Consider the following 24,000-nt stretch of genomic DNA (forward strand, 5'->3'; position numbering starts at 1 on the left):
AAATACAGCAGTGTTGTTTCAATGAAATATTCAAATAACTTACAATTAAATTAACATAAAATAATAATAATAATAATAATAATAATAAAGCTTTCTTTTTATTGCACTCTCTTGGTGTTCCATCTAATGTAGCATTTCTTAAAATCTGTTTATACAATTCTGAATACAGATGGAGTGAAAGAATAAGCTCACCTATAGAGGAAAAATTTGGACAAGTGTTGGACATTGGTATACAGTGCAAGTGCTATAAGACTTATTTTGTTGTTTAGGGTGATTTTGTTATTGTTTTTCTGCAAAACTTTACAGTAAAATGTCTTGAAAATTTTGTTGTTTAGGGTGATTTTGTTATTGTTTTTCTCCAAAACTATACAGTAATATGTCTTGAAAATAACTACACTGATAGTCAGGGTCACTCTGAATACAGATGGAGTGAAAGAATGAGCTAACCTATAGAGGAACATTTTTTATGAGTGTTGGAAAATGGGATACAGTGCAAGTGCTATAGGACTCATTTTGTTGTTTAGGGTGATTTTGATTCTAATTTTCTCCAAAACTATACAGTAAAATGTCTTGAAAATAACTACAGTGAAAGTCAGGGTCACTCCGAATACAGATCAATTGAAAGAATGAGCTAACCTATAGAGGAACATTTTTTATGAGTGTTGGAAAATGGGATACAGTACAAGTGCTATAGGACTCATTTTGTAGTTTAGGGTGATTTTGTTTCTAATTTTCTCCAAAACTATACAGTAAAATGTCTTGAAAATAACTACACTGATAGTCAGGGTCACTCTGAATACAGATCAATTGAAAGAATGAGCTAACCTATAAAGGAATATTTTTTGAGTATTTAAATATATGGAAATAATCCAAGTGCTAGGACACATGTTGTTTTGTATGAGCTAACCTATATAAGGAAATTATACAAGTGCAAGTATGTTTGGGATGATTTTGCTTTTAATTTTCACTGAAACTGTACAGTAAAATGACTTGAAATTAAAACATTGATAGCCAGGATCAAAGTAAAAGTATTTACAAACATTATATATTTGTACACACACACACACACACACACACACACACACACACACACACACACACACACACACACACACACAAACATTAAAATAAAAAAAAATAAAAAAACATTTATATTAACATTAATAAATTATTTTTAATAATGTACAAATACAAACGTTTATACATAAAAGGATTTATACACGTTTATACAGTTTTCTTCTTCTATATAGTCAGTGAGAGAGAGAGAGCCCACACACACACACACACACACACACACACACACACACACACACACACACACACACACACACACACACAAACATCAAAATAAAAAAAACGGAATAAAACACATTAATAGTATTATTTTTTTTACATTAATAAATAATTAAGAATAATTAATATACAATGCAAACGTTTATGGACTAATGTAAAGTATTTATAAACATACGAATATAAAGTATATAGGAAACGCCGGTTTGACAGCTTCTTCACATGCATTTTGCCTGCTCTCAGTACCCGTACCGTAAGTGCACGATTACACGCGTAATAAAAAAAAAAGTGCGGCTGGCTTGACCGTGTATTTTTGAAGCGCGGCTGGCTTGACCGCAGTAATAGAAACCATATTACACTATATATGTACACCCTCTAACTCTAGCACTCTCTATTCTTTAAAAAATCTGACCCTTTTATACTTATACTCTATTCATTTACTAAATGCGTGTTTTCTTTTAAAAAAAAAACACCAGCTTCTCTGTTCTTTTTGTATTCTATTTTTCTCTCTCTCTTCATTTATTATACAGTAAACAAAACGCAAAAAAGGCCTCTAAACTCTAGCTTGCTTTTTCTTTTTTCTTTTGTTTTCTTTTTATTTATTATATAATTTATATTGCTCTCTTTGTTGATTTTGATTGCTTCCATTGTCATCTTTTGTAAATCGCTTTGGATAGAAGCGTCTGCTAAATGTCTAAATGTAAATATAGGATCTCATTTACTTCTCAACTAACTTACTACTAACATAATGCTAAAGCTTAAACAGCCAGAGACACATCACATGCTTGGTGTATCAAAGTGGTTCAGATTCAAGAGATCTGATTGCACTTTTTTTTTAAACCAGACATAATCATATAAGCATGAACATAACCACATACAATATGTGACATTGGCATCATCTTTTAAATAAAATAAAAAAGAAAATAAATACATACGTAAATATGTATGAAAAGTTACAGAGCACTCAAATCATCCAAAAATGTTGCTTCTTTTATGGCTTTTGCATTCGAGAGGGCTAGAGTAAGGTGATGATGGTATAGGATGGAGGGAACACAAAAAGTAAAAACAAGTCCATAAATGGATGTGATATAAATGAGGATTTGGTGTGTGAATGATCAGCTGTTCCCCCATCTCTCCCACATCTGTATCTGTAATACACACGAGAAGCAGCGTTTTGGCGGCGAGGTGCAGGACTGTGTTGTGACTGGACACTGATAAGGAGTTCATCTGTAAACGTTGAGGCTCAAAGTCCATTCTGTGATCCGTCACACTGTTCTCAAGAGATTTAGGCCTTGATTCAACAAGAGATTCATCTGCTTCTTCTTCTTCTTTGATCCCAATTATTGTGTGCTGTACTCAGGGGGAGACCCACACCTCCTTCACAACTCCAGACACCAGTTGTTTAATCAAATCTCCATCACGGAACTGCAATCCTTTTATTATCCTGTTACACAATGAAAGAAAACGCTGTAAATTCCTGCTCAAGGACAGTTTCTGTTTGCTGTCATTATAACACACTCATCTGTTTATTCCTTCTTCTCTGAGGATCACAAGCCACAGACAGTGAAGCAGTCCATCACAGGGCCATGTTATTATCCATCTTATCCATACCTTTTGTAACAGCAACTACACTCTTAAAAATAAAGGTGCTTCACGAAGCCATAGAAGAACCTTTTTGTCTAAATGGTTCCATAAAGAACCTTAAACATCTGAAGAACCGCTCTGTTTCACAAAAGGTTCTTTGTGGTGAAAAAAGATTCTTTAGATTTTAAAATAGTAAGAAAGAGATTTGACTAAATGTTTTTTTTTTTTTTGTGGAAGCAAAAATGGTTCTTCTATGGCATCGCTTGAAGAACCTTTTGAAGCACCTTTATTTTCAAGAGTGTAGTGTGGTGGGTGCAATAATAATGTGAAATAAATCTGTAACCATGCTTTGTTTTATACTTTTATACAATGTCAGTGAAATGTTTTATTTAGTCGCCTCCTCAAGAAGCTGTGAAAATAGAATAGAAAATATATTCCTGTGAAATGCTCATCACAAAGGCCAGACACACCTTTAGTTTAAGAATGTTTTCCTCATTGATATTTTCAGTAATAAGAAAGCATAACAGCATTTTCTAACTTTCTATATTGGTCATATGTCTGACTGACACTAAGGAACTAACAATAACACCATGACTGCACCTACAGGTCTGTGTCTCAGATGCTTTCATCTGATGGGTTTCTGAAGGCAGTACAGATCTAGATCCCATACACTCTTAGAAATAAAGGTGCTTAAGGGTTCTTCAAGTGATGCCATAGAAGAACCATTTTTGGTTCCACAAAGAACTATTCAGTCAAATCTCTTTCTTACCTTTTTATAATCTGAAGAACCTTCTTTCACACAAAGAACTTTTGTGAAACAGAACGGTTCTTCAGATGTTAAAGGTTCTTTATGGAACCATTCGGACAAAAAAGGTTCTTTTATGGCTTCGTGAAGCACCTTTATTTTTAAGAGTGTATGTGTGCCTGACGTATGGATGAGCTAAAAATGCCATCAGAAAGTCACAGTTAGTGTTCAGCTTGATTACAAGGGTTTTGCCCAACTTTTTATTCCATTTATTTAATTATAGCTCTTAGATATATGCTAGGTTATCACTGACAACTCTTTATGAGTTGCTGAATCACACTTAAAAGAAATTTTAATTTTTACAGCAATTTGTTACAGTGCATGCACTCAACTGTTGCAATCAGACTCAAACTCTAGATGGTTTCTATTTTTCAGCATTGTGAAATGAAATTTGAGTTTGTATATTATAATGTGTGACTTTGATGGGCATAATGAAAGCAACCAAGAATAATTGACCTATTTATTTTAAATAATGTCCAATGGTTTGGTTAATTTTATTCATAAAATACATTTTAAAAATTCACATATAGGTAGATTCTAATTATACTCTGTATGCATGGAATGAGCTGCAAGGTATATTACATATATCTGTACATGATATGAATTGTTTAATGGAACAGTGTAAATGTTTTAACACTGATTAGGAGTATCGTTTTAGATTTTGATGTTTTGTGTTTATTTTGTCATGTCATGTACTTCTTTGTCTTTTGTCTTCTGCTGCTGACGTCCTGGTAGAACATATACTGTATCTCAAGAGAGCATTCCTGGTTAAATAAAATCAAATAAATTAATAAAATGAATGCATTATTGTGCATTATTGTACTTATCCACTCATGCAAAAAGAGATAGATTTCCCAGATGCTCTTCTAGTTGTCTGTAATAAGTGACTATTTTTTTTCAGTAGTATGCTTTTTTTTTTTTTTTTTTTTTTTTTTAGCTTACTTTAAACTCATCAATGCTTTGTATGTTCTGCCATCTTGAATGAAAGCAGGTGAATGTCGAATAGGTTTTATCTTGAAATATGAGTGTTTTATGGCTCACCCTGAGCAGATAGCCCAGATTTACACAACATCTGAAGTACGCCTCGGTTTGCACACTTATGCTCTTTTCTACCTAGTTTTCTAATATAAATAGTGTTCACCCCGACAATTCCAAAAGGAAAAAGTGCACTAAACAGCCGGATAGTCGTGAAACCAGGTGAGATTCAGTGTTTTACTGCAGGTGTAGCGATCTCCCAGCTCACCGTCATTGAACCTGACATCATTTACACTGTTTGAGTATGAGTTCATGAATTTTCTACAACTTTTATTTCCCCTGTATAACGATAAAACGAATTGTTGGGAGTGCGAGTGTGCTTTGGACCGAGAGTCTGTAGGCGTGACTAATGACAAAACCTAGCTCTTGTGACCGTCCCGAGCAGGTGGAACTAGAGGAACTTCAGCAGTCTCTCCCACACCTGAGGATCATGATCAAACACACGACTGAACCTGAACCTGACAGGAATGAGCTGGTCCTGAGCTGAGGACAGTAATGGAGCAGTGGAGCGCGCGCGTGCGGGAGTGCGCGGTCTGGAGGGAGTCCTCTGGGCGGCTGCCGCTGGAGCTGAGCGGCGGGGCGGAGACGGGGCACTTCGTCTGGGTCTGTCCGGCGCGGTCCGGCGCTCAGAGGGACATACTGCTGGAGGTGGAGGGTCTGTCAGTGTCTGGACTGCCCCTCTATGACGTGCTGAATGTCCTGAAGAACTGCGAAGATCCTGTCAGAATTAAAACTGTCAAAGCAGGTGACTTCCACTATATCCGTCTTTACATATATTATGTCAGGGCAGTAAATTAGGTTTTATTTGATCATCCCCATTAGCACGTTGATCTAGTTTGACTGAAATGATTTATTATGTAATTACACATGAATTGTAATTTTTTTTAATGCTTGAACAACATATACAAATGTGCCAAGGGTGTAAAAAAACAAGTACTTACATGTATTATGGACATAAATCCATAAACTACACAGCAATAATAAAAAACACTGACCTGCAAAGTTTAGCTCTAACTGACTCATATTGTAGGACAATATAAAATACATATATATAATGTCCATTTACAAGTTTGACAAAATGATTAAAACAATGATGAACCTAAAGTACACTTATTTTAATGTGTTACTAACACATTAATTAAAAATACACACTATTAAAAATTCATAAAATACTCAGCATGTGCTGTTGAGTATTTTATGAATTTTTAATAGTGTGTATTCAACATTGCATTTAAAGTTAATATCTAAAATGTATTAAAATGCTAATTTATTACAAATATGTGATTATAAATATATTGATATACATTATTTGCAATTAACTAATATGACATTCAAGAACAAAAGAAATATAAAGAATTAATAAATAACCTACATTACATTAGTTGAACTTCAGGAGGCTTTTTGTCCCACTTATTGTGGGATGTAAACAGACCAAAGATGAAAGTCCTGTTGTCCTTTTCTCACCTTCACATTGTTTCTTTATGCTGTTTATCATAAAAGAAGATATTTTAAAGAAACTACTTACAAACAATGCTGGTAGCCAATGACTTAATATTTTTTCCCCATGTATTTGGAACAACATGAAGGTGATTAAATAATGAATTTTCATTTTTGGGTCAACTATCCCTTCATGTTCTACTCCAGTAAACTATAATACATTTTCATTTAATTGTAAATAACATGCAAATAATTAAAATGTCCTCTTCCATCTTTGATTGTTTAATCCTGACATGTGTTAGTCAGACGTACGTCAGTGTTCCTCATGAGCACACACACGTGCCTCGTCTGAGCAGGACTGTGTTCATCTGTGGACAATAATTGACCAGGTTATGTAACACTGAACACTGAGGCATTATTCCACACCTGTCTCTCAAACACACACAGATCTCTGGGAAAAGAGGGCCGTCTCTGAGCCGGAGGATCTGAACACTGATCTCAATTCAGGACGCCCATCCTCACACATCTCAACAGTAAACCTTAACAGCTTGCTTAGGACATGCTAGCAACAGGTTAAAACATGCTACACACGTTAACAACGCCGTAGGGTCAATATCTGCCCGTGTGACGTGTCTGATTTATGAATATGAGAGAGTCTTTACACTGGTCAGATCTGGGATGACAGGTGATCAGGGATTTGGGAGGTGCTCGGCTCAACTTACAATACAATTAAAACAATATATATATCTATAATACTGTTGTGCAGGGTTGCCAGGTTTTCACAACAAATCCTGCCCAATTGGTACTCAAAAGTAACTCAGAACTAGCCCAATCGCGTTTGGGTGGGGGGTCCCTCCAATAAAACTGCATTCCGGAGGGGAAAATACACGTTTTTGGGCTGGTTTCCTCTGGTAAAATTCGCAATCCAGGGGCTAAATATCACATTATTGTGTTCACTTCAACCCGCAGACATGAAAAACAAGTTGCCTCAACAGTCTTAAGTAGCACAGGTATATTTGTAGCAATAGCCAACAATACATTGTGTGGGTCAAAATGATGGATTTTCCTTTTATGACAAATTATTAGGATATTAAGTAAAGATCATGTTCCATGAAGATATTTTGTAAATTTCCTACCGTAAATATATCAAAATGTAATTTTTGATTAGTAATATGCATTGCTAAGAACTTTATTTGGACAACTTTAAAGGTGATTTTCTCAATATTTTGATTTTTTTGCACCCTCAGATTCTAGATTTTCTAATAGTTGTATCTCAGACAAATATTGTCCTATCCTAACAAATCATACCTCAATGTACAACTTATTTATTCAGCCTTCAGATATTGTTATCGATATGTTTAGATATGTTTTAAATGTGTATAGTGTTGTACTGATTTAACAGTGCCTCTGTGGGCCACACTTTGAGAAGAAATCCTTTGTGTAAATAGGAGTTAGACATACAAGTGTTTTAATGCATTTAAATACACATAATTTATAGGATTATGTTCAGATTTATGTACTATTCAGTAATAGACATATAAAAAATGCCTGGGTGCATGATCTGTGTAGAAAGTGTTGTAGTTGTTGTTGTTGTAATACTGCAGTAGGCCAGTAGAGAGCAGCAGACACAGATGAACTCACTGTGATTGACAGCATGAAGTGTGTTACCACGGCAACAGTTTGAGATGACCAGTGCTAGACAGAGGGCAGTGCTGAGCACACACACACACACACACACACACACGCACGCACGCACGCACGCACGCACGCACGCACGCACACACACACACACACACACACATGTTGGGTTTACATGTTTTATGGGTTCGTTCCATAGGTGTAATAGTTTTTCTACTGTAATCGTAGGGCAGTGCTGATGCTGTGCTCCGCTGGGCTGTTTCTGCACTCCTCTGCTGCTCTGCTGGTTCTGACAGTCACTGTATACAGTAACCACACAGATCCCTGCTTCATACAAACTCATAACCACAAATAAAACCAGGCCTCTTCCTGACAGGCTTGCGTTTGCTTGTTGGATTTTGCGATCCGTCGTAATATCTTGTGTTTTGAGTTTGTTTGTCGGCTACAGACTGAGACTCATTCACAGCTCCTCCTGTCTCTGGTTCTTCAGGGCCCTTATGGAGGGCCGCAGGGACCCTGATGTTGCTTTTAGTTACTGGTTGCCAGGTACCAGTCACCAGACGGTCACATGACACGTGAACACACAAACCTGGAGCCGTTCACAGGTGTTATTTTGGAGAGATCCAGGGTTACTGTCCACCGTGATAACGTCAAATCAAAACTTCCTGTTCATCTTAAGAGAAGCATTTGATGAGGGACTAATTAGAGACACTTAATAAACACGTTAATAAACAAAAACAGTGAAACACGGCACAGGGTCAAACATGTTCATCTAGCACATGTTTATAACAGACTTAAACACACTTTATTTATGTGGCACAGCACTAGTTTCTTGAAACATTTGTTTTGGCTATTTATGGGTAAATATCCTCATCATCCAGCGCTCACAGAGTAATCTACATTTTAATTTATAGCCCCATGAAATCCATTTTATTTTATTTTATTTTTTCCCTACATTTTGTGTTTCTATTTTATTTCTGTGATTTTTTTTATGATTTAATGCACATTTATCATCAAAAATGCTGTCTAACGAAATACATTTTCTACAACTTTTAACCATTTAAGTTTTTTTTAATATAATAAAGCTATTAATATAATATAGTTTTTTTTTTTACATTTATACAGAACTGTATAAATTAAAACAGAGATAAAAATATATATATTGGTTGTATATAATAATATCGCTATGAGAATTGCATTTTATTAAAAAAGCGGTTAGTTTTAGTTCTTGATTCTGATTGGTCGACAGCTATGGGTCACCCAAGGGTTCTGTGTATCACTGCAAAACCCTCAGCAACACAATCAATATAGATTCATTGCTTTTTCATGTAATAGGTATTTTAGGAAAATAAACAGTTTGTTATTTAATTTAATTTAATGAATTATGAGTGACCCCTGCTGGCGTTATGTTGCGTCATTCACCTTTAATTTTGAGGCCACGCCCCTCCACCTGTCAAGGAAGCTGTTCTCGCGCGGGAAATCGGTTGATGTGTTCACGCGCGGGTCTGTGTGGAAGCAGCCACAGTTTCCGTAGAGCGGAATATTACTGTATTTATTAGTTTTCTGTTTCAGGTATGGTACTGTATGTCCACCTGTTTACTCTGTGATGAGGTTTGCAAACTGTTGTTGTGGCGCGAGTCGTTATTTTTTTTTAACTAAAAGTCGAAGACGTTTTCTAATGCTGAGAGATAAGCAGATACATGTGTGTGAAAAAATTTTCATTCATGGCGTTGAAAAATTAATCGGGATGAGAGTAGTTCCTATTCTCAGTTTTATTTGACCTCCATATATGTCTCATTGTTACACAGAGCGGTTAAAAATCAGCGGCATCGTGCTTTGATTTGACGGTCACGTGGTTCATGGAGCGCCAATAGTTAAAACAACTCAGCGCTGACGGTCTGTTTGAGTTAAATCTGCATTTACAGCAGTTTCACTGTATTCACAGCAAGGTCAGCTAAATATTAACACATAGTACTAAGCTAACTAGCATGATTTTACAAAGCTACTCCCAGACCATTCTGTGCTTCAAATGCAGTTTCCACTGGAAAATGTGGACATGTTGATATTTCTTCAAAAAGAGACATCATTTTTTTTTTGTATCATTCATTCGTTTGATTTGAAAAATCAAAAAAAAAAAAAAAAAAAATTATATAATAATAATTTTTGCCATTTTGCTAGATACATTTTCTTGGTTGTTGTAATATATAGTTTGGGATCAGTAAGATTTTTAATGTATTTTAAATGCGTTTCTAATGAAAACATTTTATATTGTGAAATATTATTAGTATGTAAAGCAACGTTCTTCTATTTTAATATACATTGAAAATCTAATTTATCCCTGTGATCAAAGATGATTTTTCAGCATCATTACTCCAGTCTTCAGTGTCACATGATTCTTCAGAAATCATTTTAATATACTGATTTATTATCAGTACTGGAAACAGTTGTGCTGCTTAATATTTTGTTGGAACCTGTGATACTTTATTTCAGGGTTCTCAATAAAAAGTTAAAAAGAACAGCATTTACTTAAAATAGAAATCTTTTCTAACAATATACACTACTGTTCAAAAGTTTATAGTCAGTACATTTTTACTCTTTCTTTTTTGAAAGAAATTAATACTTTCATTCACCAAGGATGTGTTAAATTAATAAAAAGTGGATAGCAATGACCTATATTGTTAGGAAAGATCTAGATTTTGAATAAATGCTGTTCTTTTAAACTTTTTATTCATCAAAGAATCCTGAAAAAAGTATCACAGTTTCCAAAAAAAATATTTGGCAGCGCAACTGTTTCCAACGTTGATAATTCTAGTAATAAATCAGAATATTAGAATGATTTCTGAAGGATCATGTGACACTGAAGACTGGAGCAACAGCTGATGAAAATTCAACTTTGCATCACAGGAAGAAAACATTTTTTTTTTCCTTTTAAAAAACATTACAAGTCTTACTGATCCCAAACTTTTGAGCAGCAATGTATATGTTACTTTAAACATAACCCCCTCTCTTTGTCTGAGCAATAATAAAAGGACACACTTTATTTTATAATTTTAGTTTATGGCTGTGACTGGAAATACAAGCTATTAACTAAAAAGCACTTTAAATTCATATATCCAAAATGTCAACATATGAAAGAACTTTTATCAGACTATCATCATGTATTTTCTGCTGTTGGGATTGAATGATTGGTTTGCTAATTGCTGTGATCTGATGTGAGTGACAGCTGCTGGAGCGATTATTGTTGATTATTGTCACATTATAGAGATGCAGGAGAAGTTAATGTTTCTGATTTTATCAGACACTGCAGTATTCCATAAAACAGTAAGAAGTGTCTATTTTGTATTGATTTGTGTGTGTGTTTGTGTTTTCAGGGGGCAGGCTGAAGAAGGACTTGAGTTATTTCTTGAGTCAGCGCTTTCAGAAGAGCTCAGCAGATCAGCGGCTGCAGGAGAGCATCAGGAACAACCTCTACCGCCACAGCGCTCCCTGTGAGACACACACAACACAACACACACTCATGCTGGACACACAAAGATCAGATAGACCGTCTGCAGTACCTTTGAAAGCATTGTAAGGTTAAACAGCTCATTCAGACCCTCACAAGTGACAGAAAATACAGAAACGCTAGTGCTTCAGATCAGCTGACGTCATCTCTGAGATAGTTTCAGCTTCAACAGTCCTGTTCCACCAGTGAATATGCTGTTCATTAGGAAGTTCAGGTTGATGGTGTGTTACTCCTAAATCCTGTGAGGACTCTTCTCATCTCCTTCAGGATGGTCACATGACTCTCGTAACCCGAAACAACCTCTGCAATCTCAGCATGAGACAGAGCAAACCTCCCTTCGAGGCTGAGCTTTGTCAGACTCCTGCATTAAGCATGGAGAAACTAATGGAGCATACTCTATAAGAGTAACTGCATGTGTTTGTGTGGAGGCATGTGACAGGGCAAATGATGGCTGTTTATCAGTCGAATGAATGAATGGAAATTATTAGTTTTGAAATTGCGACATATGTATATTTGGATAGAGCAGAGAGGCTCAAGTGCTACTAACGACTATTTTAATATTGATTAATCTATCAACTAATTTATCAATTAACCGACTAATTTACCACAAGAAAATCAACAAATGTACATTTTATTTCAATAAAATCAAATGATTGTAGATGTTTTTGATTATTAAATTTGAAAGGAACCATTAAAATGGAATCCAGAAAAGTAATGGAAAAGAATTTTGGTAAAAGTAAAAACTGTAAAACTCAATTAATTAGACAGGCTTTTTGATTATTAAAAAATAACAACAACAAAAAAACAACAACTATTAAAACAGAGAATAGAAAAATTAAAATGGCTTTCATAGGGCCCTATAATTATAATTAGGCTTTGTGGTAATAAAAATGTAGATGTAAGTGAACAAAAGCCTTTAAAATTTTTAACATATATATAATAGCACTGATGCAATAAGCAAAAGCAAGAAGTCATACGGGTTTATTGCACAAAACTGTTGAAATACATAATGTATTATAAATAAGATCTAATGTTTTGTATTGTTTAATATTGACAAGATTTCATTCTAGTGTCTACTTTAATCTTTAATATCTGGCCATATCTTTACCACAGAAGTGCTATAGCCACAGTAATTGAACACATATGTGGACATCAAAACATGTAAACTCGGAGTGAGGGTTTAAACTTTTATTTTGAAATCATGGTGAACACTTCTCCTGAGTTTGCATAGATTTCTAAATGATTTACCCTACAAATCAGATGAAATGATGCAGGTTGCAGTCCTAGATGAACGTTATAATAAACCCAAACTCATAACAACATGCAGAGATGGACTTTAAGACGCTCCACACCTGGAAATGATGACAGTTCCTGACACACACGTCCACATAATTTAACGATTGCGAATTCACAATTATGCTTAAGTATGATTTTTAAATGGGTTCAGTATATAATGCAGTCTTGGAAAAGAGTCTAATAATGCGTTACATGGATTCTCGTCTGTGAAATGCGGCACTTCCGGTATTTTGCTGGTTACTCAACGTGGGCTAAATGAAATCAAGGATTTTTAAAAATCGAATGGTCAATTAGAATAAACGGAACAGATACAAGAGGGTCCTCGCACCATCGGTGTTCGGGCCCTAATTACAGGAAACAGAGTTGGAATTGAATTGGAATTACAGGAAGTGGAAATCAATTCAGGGAAATTCCACTGCATTCCGTGTATTGCTGTTTCTGAGCATTTATTTGAGATTGCATTTAGAGACATACATTTGAACTTTATGATGCTTTACAAATACCAAGTAATGTATGAAATAGAGTTGATCAAATGCAAGTAAATGAAAATGAGAACTGCACATTATGAATTAATAATTGAATGACTGGTGATAAGTTTCTGGATGTACTATACATTCAAGATATGATTACCACATAATATATGTCTCAACTCACAAACAAATGAGTCGTGTTCATTCATGTATTTCATTCACTTTTTATTGCATCGAATTATCATCATTTCCTGAAATTTGCCATGTGAAATGATCACGCTTAACATACAGTACTCTCTATTTATTTTATAGGTTTGTAGTTTATGTGATTTACAATATTTAATGTTCTATAAAACTATTAAGCAAATCAAGTCAAATTATTTTATTTAGCAACTCAAGTGGAATTTATTTGATTTCGATTCTGTTTCCTGACATTCCAATTCAATTCCAATTCCATTTCCTGTCAGCTGCATGCAATTCCAATTCCAATTCCATTCCAGGAAGTGAATTGGAGTTTACCATTCATTCTCAATTCAATTCATGAATATTCTTTAATCTTTTTAAATAACTATTTTGTAGCGTATCCGTGTAATTCTCTAGCCGTAAAGGCCATCTCTCCCGGGCTTCCTGCAACCATGACGCACGCGCTTCCCAAATGTTTACAAACCTATAATTGGTCTGTAGGGCTAGGCATGAGTAATAATTAGTAAATAAATCACTTTCAGTTCCACACGTCTCAGTCCTCTATGAGTTCGAGAGACAGAAGTAGTAAATATCTAGAGAAAAAATAATGTGTTTTGAGAAATGATCAGATGCAATGTAAGCATAACAAAGGATAAAACTGAACAATATTATACAGCAATTGTACATGATATTTATGATTGTCAGAGTAGCTCAGTGAGAGCTAAAGCAGGGGACCGGCGTCCACTAGAGGGCCTCAGCAGACCTCCATGGGGACCCAATCAGTCTTCAGATGATTTTTATTTTTTAATCTAATTTGAATCACTACCCTTACAAACTGTGTACAGTTCTTAGGAAACTAGATTACAGTACAACTTGCATCTATTGCGTATCGCAGCTGCTTAGGCTTTGTCAACTCTTCAGGATTTAGTTTCTGTCTGTTGGGCATTTCATGTCTGTAAAGCAGCAAATATACAGTAGAACCGAAACGAATGGTAAGAAATGTTCAAATAAGAGTGTAGAAGCGGATGGAGTTGTTCCGGATCAGGAGCGCTGTGACTGTGAATGCGGTGTGGTGTGATTCGGAGCAGGGCGTGCACTGATTAAAACACTCTTCCTGTTTGATTGCACGTTCTGCTGTGTGTCTGCTGCCATGTGACGCCAAATCCGGTAAACTGCTTCAATCCCTCTGGGTTTGAGGATTATAATGATTCTCTGAAACTCTGAATCTGATACATTGGAAAGGGACTCGACTGTATTCACGTGAAGAGAGACACAGAGTCCCGGCGCTGATGGAAACACATCTAATGAACACAGAGTGTGAACGCAGATAGTCATCCGGGTCTTCCGTGTCAAATCAACCAGAGGTCCTCGGCTCAAATTTTTGATTTTGCTAATATTTATTCTGAAGAAAGATAGAGCAATTATTCTCATAGAGGGAACCAATATACAATTCTACTTTTAACATTATTTCTTCTCCAGACATTGTTCTTTAAATAAAATCAGCTGCATACAAAGTGACAAACATCTGGTTTTCAACCACTGAAAATTGGAAACATTCAACAATCTGGACATGGAGCCTGGGACTGAATGATGTAGGGTCTTGTTCTAAAAGAAAAGTTTATGAAGAACTACAATCTAAACTCATACTGTGATATCTTTAATACTTCTGGAGTTATAGGCACTCAAACTTTGGAAAAAGAATAGTTATGGCACTCAGACAGGTATGTTCAATGCCGTTGTCTTGCCAGAAAGAAACAAGACACATCTCTAGTTTTAACATTATTTGTTCTTCAGACATTCCTCTTTAAAAGAAAAGAAGAATCATATTTTTTCAAATTGACCCACATTTGGTTTTTGACCACTACATATGTGTACATTTTAATGATTTACTCCTGGAGCCATATTGAAATTCCAACGTCTCTGGAACTGAATCTCGTAGGAAATTAAAAATAAAGATGCCAGAAGGAAAGTTTGTTAAAACCCAATATCTGAAAGGGCATTAAAATATCTTTAATACTGCTTGAGTTAAAGGCATGCAATCTTTGGAGAAAAACTTGAAAAGTGCTGTTTCCCCATTTTTGAATGGTCACCATTGGCGCACAATGCAACAAAGATTGCTAAAGTCAACAGATTTCACTAATAGAGCTACCAATCTCTGTGTAAAAATAAGATAATGATGCTGCCATCTTTCTGAAGTCATCTTTACCCCCCTGTAACTGGACTCTGAATCTAAGGTGAAAATTGCCATTTTGACCTCCCTCTACAAAATAGTAATTACTCAGTAATTATTCATCCATGACATTTAATATTTTGGCTTTCAACACTACACATGTCTATCTTTCCTCAGAATAAACATTAGCAAAGTCAAAAATTTGAGCTAGAGAAGTTTTTGAAATGTGGTTGATTTGACACAGAGTGACCCATCTGTGTTTCAGCGGAGCACACAGTAAATGCACAAGAGCACAACTTATTTATATTTATATATTGATTTTTATATTTACATATTAAGAGAATATATAAAAAGCAACATACAGAAAGTTTCAGTATTCCATTAAAAATATATATTTTTGAGTCTCTAATCCCACTCCTACCTCTAAACATAATTGTAACCATTTATTTAAAATATATAGAATATTAAGAAAAGTGCAACAGACAGATGTCTGTAATCAGCAGCATTTATCTGTTGCGGTACCAGACTAGCTCAAATGCTGATGTGACACAGTTTCAGTAGTCTCTGGTGAACTCCAGAATTTCAGTGTGAAAAACAGATCAGAAGCATCATTCCCATCATATCAAACACATTTCAGAAACTTCCCCAGCTCACATTTTTGATTTTGTCTATATGTTGTCTGAATAGAAATAGACATGTATAATGAGGAAAGCCTAAATATTAAATGTCATAAATGTATAATTACTGGGTAATCCATTGTTCTGTAGAGGGGTGTCAAAATGAGTTTTCACCTGAGATTCAGAGCCCAGTTACTGGGGGGTAAAGATGGCTTCAGAAAGATGGCAGCATCATGATGTTATTTTTTTTCACAGATATTGGTAGCTCTATTAGTAAAATCTGTTGACTTTAGCCATCTTTGTTGCATTATGTGCCAATGGTGACCATTCAAAAATGGGAAAAAAGCACTTTTCAAGTTTTTTCTTCAAAGTTTGCATGCCTGTAACTCAAGAAGTATTAAAGACCTGTATTAATGATTTTAGGCTGTAGTTCTTAACTTTTCTTTTGATATCTTCATTTCCAATCATTCAGTCCCAGAGATATGGCATCTTAATGCAGCTCCATGTCTAGATTGTTGAATAATGCCCACATTTTTGAAAATCAGACAGTATACAGCTGATACTTATTGTATACTATATAGAATATATTGCGCTCTATTTTATTCTATTCTTTTCTATTTACTTACTCATTGTTTATTATTATTTTTCATATTTTCAAAAACTACTAAAATAACCAAGACTGTATATGAGACAAAGGGATGTATGTGTGCTTCATTTTTATCCTGGGATGGTTTTTGTTAGCTGCTTTTTCTGCTCTCTATGAAATTGAGACTGAAATTCATATATAGGCGATTTAGATCTATGTACAAATCTAATTGGTGGCCTGTTTCTGGGTGTGCTGTGATTGGAGGATTTATTTCCATCTGATTTGTTCTCTCTGTGATTGGCTGATAGTGAGTTTGAATCAAACAAAAGTCTTTGTTTGTATTTAAATGAGTTTTCTTTATTTTAGTCCTAATGAAGGTCTGTGTGCCAAAACACGTTTCCTCTTTGATTTCTCTGCTCCACACGTGCTGCTGGCTTTGTTTTGGTCTTCAAGTATTTTTGTCTTTTCCACACACATTATTGTTTTGTGAAGTTGAACCTGAACAGACTCATTAGACTTCGTATGTGTTTAAGCAGAAAAACGACTTTTTACCTTTTTATTCAATAAATATAACATAATATAACAAATAGCATAATTCAGTGCATCCCTAGCAAAAATGGACGTTCTTCGAACGTGGGCTTGACAGAGAAGCTGACGGGTCACAATATACCTATAATCCTACATGTGAGAAAACTCTCATTCTGACTGACTAAAAGAGGAAAACACTAGTGTGTTTATGAGTGTTGTTTTTTCCTCACACACAGGACAGCAGTGGACAAAGACAGGATTTGGCTTCTGTTTCATGTCTGACCCTGTTGTGTATCTTCAGATCACTTGTAATATTCAACACCCGTCATGTGCATCATTTTCTAAACAGCAGTCACCTGGACACCAGTGAGCGGGACATTTTTTAATTGTGTACGGCTCTAGAACAACACTGTGTAAACACTGACTGAATTGTCTTTTTAGTGTGAACTAAGCCTTTCATCTTTTTTATACAATCAGGAAGGCGCAGCGTTCCCGTACTTTCAGCCGTGCACAGACTGTCTCTTTAAGAGCCGCTGGTTTGCGATGCGGAGAGATGCGTTTAGCGCTCCTGCAGCAGGATGGAGGACAAGATGGAGGCACACATCTGAGGATCACACACACACACGTAATGGAGCTGCGGTGTGGACGGACGGGGCTGTGGAGTCCAGCGGTTTAGCATATGTAAAGAATAAAGCACAATAGACCGATGGGGTGGGGGAGGATGTTGATCTAACGCGGCGACTACGTAAACTGTGTCCCACAACCCTGAGCTGCTGCCTATACAGCACCTTTAGGACATGTTTCAGTGCGTCTGTGACTATTTCACTACATGTGGCACCCAAGCACAGAAAGTCCTGTTGAAGAGAGCAGTGTGGATATGTTGGTGTTTGAGGTTCAGGTAGATCACTAAGGTTTCAGAGACTCAGTGATCAGTGATGCGCTGTACAGTGACACACGCCGCAAACACCAAGCAGGAGGCAGAAACCAGGACGGTAGCGGCGCGCGGCGTTTCAAATCACCAGCGTGTCTTTGTCCTCCTTTGTTGTGTTTGTGTGGCTGGAGGGAGCGTCGCCTGTGGTATTCATGCCGTTCCCCACCCCCTCTGCACTCCTGCTGGCCTGAGCCGCTCTCACGGAGCAGTTAACAGGTGCTCGTTCCTCCAGAGGTTCCCCCTCCACAGATGGCTATTGTTATGGTGTGCAGTAAACGCCGTCGCGTAACCCAGAAACTCCAGCTCTCTCTTTCTCTCTCTCTCTCTCTCTCTCTCTCTCTCTCTCTCTCTCTCTCTCTCGCTCTGTTCTCCCAGCTGCTGCTTCCTGCTAAAGCAAAGTTATCCCTGATCCCTCTCAGCGTGTGCCCTCCCCCTCTCTCTCTCTCTCTCTCTCTCTCTTCCCTCCCCCATCTGATCTCCCGCTGCACCTCCTGCGCTCCTCATTCTCCAGATCTCGTGCCGTCCTCAGCTCTCTGCCGCCGCACGGTTTGGCTCTGGTCGGATCCGCGTCTCTGCGGGCCTCTGGCTCGGTTCTTCTGCGCGGATCGTTCGCTCTTCTCTGGCAGCCGCTGACACAAAGAAAGGATTAGCGCTTGATCGCGCAGGAGCGTGTGCCGTCGGTGGAAGGGACCGTGTTCTCGCTTGACATCCAGGCAAGTGTTGATTTATTTTTCCGCCGTGCGTGAGCGTGTGCCGTTAGAGAGCGTTGTGAATTGCACAGATTTGCGGGAATGCCTGTGTGGCTTAGCTAACGCTCATCAGGAGCTGTGCTGGCTGTGCGGAGAGCGTTCATCTGTGTGCCAGGATCAGCTTAGAGTGCGTTAATGGTGCGCCAATGGCTGTGCTAGTTTGCCGATCCGTGTGTTGATGTTTTGAAATGGCTGTCCTGCTTCATCTAGAGCTGAGCTAGAGGCTCACGCCGCTCTGAATGAAGGCGAAGGTGACGGCGTTGTGTGCTGATTTACGGAGCAGATGTGCTCTCGCTGTGGGAAAAGCCATTTTGATAGATCAGAGCGATGCTGGTGATTTGTTGTTGTTGACGGTGTTTAGCCGTACCTGATTGATTGAAGTTAACGGTGCTGCTAGAGGCCAGATCTGTAAACCCTGTGGACTCTTTCGGTCAGATGACAGGTTTGGTCAAATCCTTGTGATTGAAGGTTCCTACATATTTTCACACGTCCGAAACGCAGCTGTCAGGCTGATCATTAGAAAAGCCTATTGGCTGATCATTGGTTCAGACATTTAGGTACATCCAGCTAACGCTGCTGTCGATTCTGGACACAGAATCTGGCGTTTTAGTTTAGATTAGTAGATTCAGTGTCTGTCTATAAACATTGTGGGCATGTTTGATCAAATCAGTGCGATTATGTGCTAAATTTGAGTGTTTTACACAACACACCGCAGATATGGTCAGAATCATCAGAGAGGCCTTTAGCTGTCCTCGCTTTCCTGAAATGGCCTCTTTTAAACCGTGTTGAAAAGGCCACAAAGTGAAATGTGATGTGGATGTGCTGGTGATGCCTACAGGTATCTGCCCCAGTCTGGTGTGTTTGTTTGGGCCAACAGAGGGAGCTCATCTCTGAAGCGTCTGCTAGCTACCACTCGTGCTGCTTTTGCAATAAAAATCATTTCTGATTGTTAGTTTATAGTCATAGATGTGCTCAATTTGGAGTGACTTATTATGATTATACCACACTTCATCACATTAATGCGTTTGGATTAGGGGTATTTTGGTTCAGTGTGAAATAAGCTCATGATGTGGAGGAAAGAACACTAACCTTAAACTAGTTCCAGGAACCGCTGTGGAAAAAACTGCAATTGATTCGGCTGAGATGTTAATAAACAGATTTCAGTATGTCTGTCAAAACATGTCTGTATGAATGTTAACAGAGATGGAAACTGTCTGAGCTGTGCTGTATTGTAAATATAGTCACAGCTAAACAGCGTAACAGAAGATAACAACAGAAAAACATCTATGATGATGAGCAGGTGTTTCGCCTTATGGCAGTTACTATATAGTGGATTTTAGCATGAGTGGAATACCATATTGATCATCTGTTTTTATTCAGTGCTGTCAAACAGGGCTTCAGAAAAAAACACTAAACAGTTAAACTGTGTGTTAGTCAGATGATTGGACTGTTGCATTGAAAAACAGCTTGAAGGAAATGTGTGTGTATACTATATATATGAAAGAGAACAAGCTGACAAACAGATTGATACCAATATTTGGTGATAATATTACATAAGAAGTTTATAAGCTATTATTTTTCGGATGGTCATTTTTTAACCAGAACACCACAAGTGTTTTTTTTTTTTTTGTACAAAATAAAATCTTTTCAAAACAAATTTCTTGGTTCAACATTAGAGCATGCTAGTGAGAAAAACAGAGTTTTTTTTTCATATTTTATTTAATATTGACAAAATTATCCACAAATCATGCTTTTTTTTCAGATTCATGATGCCTATGAAAAAATAGTTTCAAAAATAAACACAAAACCAGTCCTAATTTAAAGAAAACAAGCCAACAAACAGATTGATACCAATATTTGGTAATATTACATAACGAGATTTTTAAGCTATTATTTGTAGGGCGGTCATTTTTGACCCAGAACACCACAAGTGTGATTTTTTTTTATTTTATTTTTTTTTATTTTGTACATTATAAAAAAATATTCTTAGTTAAACATTAGAGCATGCTAGTGTGAACAACAGTGCAGTTTTTTCATATTTAATATTGACAAAATTACCCACAAATAATGCTTTTTACACTCAAAAACTGAGCTACTTAAGCTTAAATTATTGAGGCTTACGAAAACGTACTTTTAAAATAAACACAAAACCAGTCCTAATTGAAAGAAAACAAGCTGACAAACAGATTGATACCAATATTTGTGGTGGCGATATTATTGCATAATGAGATTTTTTGTAGGCTGGTCATTTTTGACCGGGAGCACCACACGTGTTGAATAAAATACAATAATCTTTTACAAAAATGAAAAATGTTGGCAGTGGACGTAGTGTTACCCTGTGTAAACAAAGTCAGTAAATCTTTGTGTTGTGAAGGTGAAGGTGAAGGTGGTGCACATGACTCGTGCGCTGTATTTGAAGTTTCTCAAAGTCTTTGTGTGAATAGTTATTTGCTGATCTTGCGCTCCGTAACAGCTCTTCTCATTCACACATTAGTGACCAACACCAGTCCAGTGATGTGAGCTTCATGTCACAGTATGCTTTAAGACTTCACACATCAGTCAAGATGAATCCTTTATACTAAAAATGACTAAACGACCCCTGATAAAATCTTTACATCTACATTTTGAAATAATTTTGAAAAATGTCTCTGTACACTTTGTTTCTTTTTTCAGAACTAGAAAATAATGGTTCTTGATGTTTCTTTCAGACGGTATTATTCCTGTTCTGTTAATAAACCGTGGACTGAATGGGCTTGTTTGTGTTCAGAATGCAGTGTGTGAAGGATATTAGAAAGTGTTTCCAACATATCCCAGTATCAATCGATAGGAGCATCTCAGTGCTGGTGAGACAGGAGAGATGAATCTAGTGGAAAATGATAGGGCAGATAAAGCCGCTGATCTTCAGGTTCAATATTTTGACATGGTGTGATCCAGGCAGCGACCAGGAGAAACTTGAGTCGAATATCTTCCACGTCCAGCTCATAAAGGACAGATGGCTCTTCATTCTCTGCTTTCAATCTCTCTGTCTCTCACACACATGCACTATATACACACACACACACACACACACACACACACACACACACACACACACACACACACACACACACACACACACACACACACACACACACACACACACACACACACACACACACACACACACACACACACACACACACACACACACACGAGAGCTTATCCAATTCATCTGGGCATTGTGGACGGCCCGGTGCTGCACAGAGACTCTTTTCAGAGCTGAAGCGGGCAGCTGCAGCGTGAGGAAGCGGCGCTATGAGAGATCCGCCAATCTTATGGCACGAGAGACAAACGGGGCAATAAGAGGAAGAGGGCCTCGAGTTGGAGTTGGAGGTGGGCGGTGCTTGTGAAGAGGGAGGGGCCTGAGTCCAGGCACAAACGGTGGAGGTCAGGGCCAGATGCTCTCCAAACAAAAGAGTAGTTCTCAGGAAACGACGCTGGGAAGCGTGGCTCTCGCCATTGTGTGTGTGTGTGTGTGTGTGTGTGTGTGTGTGTGTGTGTGTGTGTGTGTGTGTGTGTGTGTGTGTGTGTGTGTGTGTGTGTGTGTGTGTGTGTGTGTGTGTGTGTGTGTTTGTTTGTCTCGCTGCATTGCAGGGGTCTTTGGGACTCTCCTGCTTTAATGACTCATATTCACCCTTCTTAACGTCTCAGGTCTGATGGGTTTTCTGCACGCACACGTGTGTTTGTTGTGAACTGAAGTGCAAGACTATAACCATGTTGACAGTTTAAGTTTACGTATAACTCACTTAGCAAGATTGTTTTCAGACTCTTCTTTCTGCAGGTTGTGTCGTTATGTCAGTGGATGTTGAATTATTCACTCAACCGGTTCATTCAAGAGAGAAACTGAACTAATGTGACATGCAGAGCATGATCTTTGCCTGCATTTCTATTCTTTCAGGTTGTGAAGGCTGTGTCAGTCTGTGTTTGTGTGTGTGTGAGTTAGGGCTGTGCAATTAATTTAAATTCAGTTTCGATTTCTATTTTGGCTTCAAACGATTATAAAGTTACAACGATCAAGATAAAACAATTATTGCTCACGATTCCACCCCCTTTGTGCGCTTTTGCTCCTCTATAAAAGATTTCAGATGCAAATCAGTAAAATCATGGAACGTGACTTGCATAAAATGGGACGTGCTTGATTTATTCATGTTTGTTAGATGTGGTGTTTTTTAAAGCACCAAAGATAATTTGCGCTGTTCTGTGTATGCGCTCAGAGACGGACAGAACACGGACAAATAAAGTGAACGTCTAGCTTAAGATGCGTACCTAAATGGTCAAATACATAGAGTAGAGTGAGGTATAGCCCCAGAATGATTGGCTGGTGTTACTCAAATTAGTTGACCAATCAGTGGTTGTATCTCATTTTGATTGGTCATTTGTGTACGTTTCATGAACCAATTGGTGCCCATGTTGTGAATATAAAAGAGGGAAGTGTTTGGCTGCTCGGGATGCATCATCCTGGGTACCGGCCCTTTGTGACATGTGGCGCTTTGAGAGCTAGCAGTTGGGTCATCCTCCTGAATGTTGTGCACCAGCCGTTGGCTAGTTTTCAGGTTAGTCTCAGTTTTAGAAAAAAGGCCTTTTTATCTGTTAAATGGAGACTTATTACCATAGTTGTTTTTAGTCATGGACGTGCAAGTAGCTGTAATCCGGTGTGGTGAGCGACCATGTGCATTGCAGCATTTCACAGTTTTCTCGGTATGTATGACAAGTTAATTTGTTTTTTTACAATTTTTATGAGTAACCTTTTCTGTTTAATGTCCGGCAGGTTTGATTGCATGTCCAGGGGTTTCCAATGATTTTAATTGAAGCCTAACAAACATCAAGCAACGTGACTGAACTGCTGCTCGGTTTTTGCCCTTTTTTTGTCAGTTTTAAAAGTGTTGTCTGGAACTCAACTTGGCCCAGTTTATTTATTTATTTATTTATTTATTTATTTTGTTTTATTTTGTGTTTGAAGCACTGGCCCAGGATTGAGCTGTCTGCGCACAAGTTAGCTGGTAGGCTAAGGTTCTGTACCCTGGCTCTTTTCGGCCATGTTTCCCTCCTTGATGCCAGTGGCTGTGTTTGTGTATTGTTGTTTTATGTAAATTGTTATCAAGTTGATTTCTGTATCGGTTTTGTGTGGGACCTGAAC

General features: G+C 37.4%; 1 protein-coding gene across 12 annotated transcripts in view; it reads left to right on the plus strand.

Annotated features, from left to right (window-relative positions):
• The first annotated feature begins 4,726 nt into the window (after positions 1-4,726).
• magi1a (membrane associated guanylate kinase, WW and PDZ domain containing 1a) overlaps positions 4,727-24,000 on the plus strand; it is a 107,240-nt gene continuing 87,966 nt past the window's right edge. For 2 of the 12 annotated variants that reach the window (XM_073819525.1, XM_073819528.1), the window contains exons 1-2: positions 4,729-5,459; positions 11,161-11,277. In XM_073819525.1, the coding sequence (XP_073675626.1) occupies positions 5,210-5,459; positions 11,161-11,277 (367 nt within the window). In that variant the 5' untranslated portion in view covers positions 4,729-5,209. Of the gene's footprint in view, positions 5,460-11,160; positions 11,278-18,489; positions 18,789-24,000 lie in introns of those variants that run through there. The other 10 variants (XM_073819519.1, XM_073819520.1, XM_073819517.1 and 7 more) reach the window with 6 other exon arrangements.

Source organism: Garra rufa, chromosome 15 (genome assembly GCF_049309525.1).
Source record: "Garra rufa chromosome 15, GarRuf1.0, whole genome shotgun sequence".
NCBI classification, from domain to species: domain Eukaryota; kingdom Metazoa; phylum Chordata; class Actinopteri; order Cypriniformes; family Cyprinidae; genus Garra; species Garra rufa.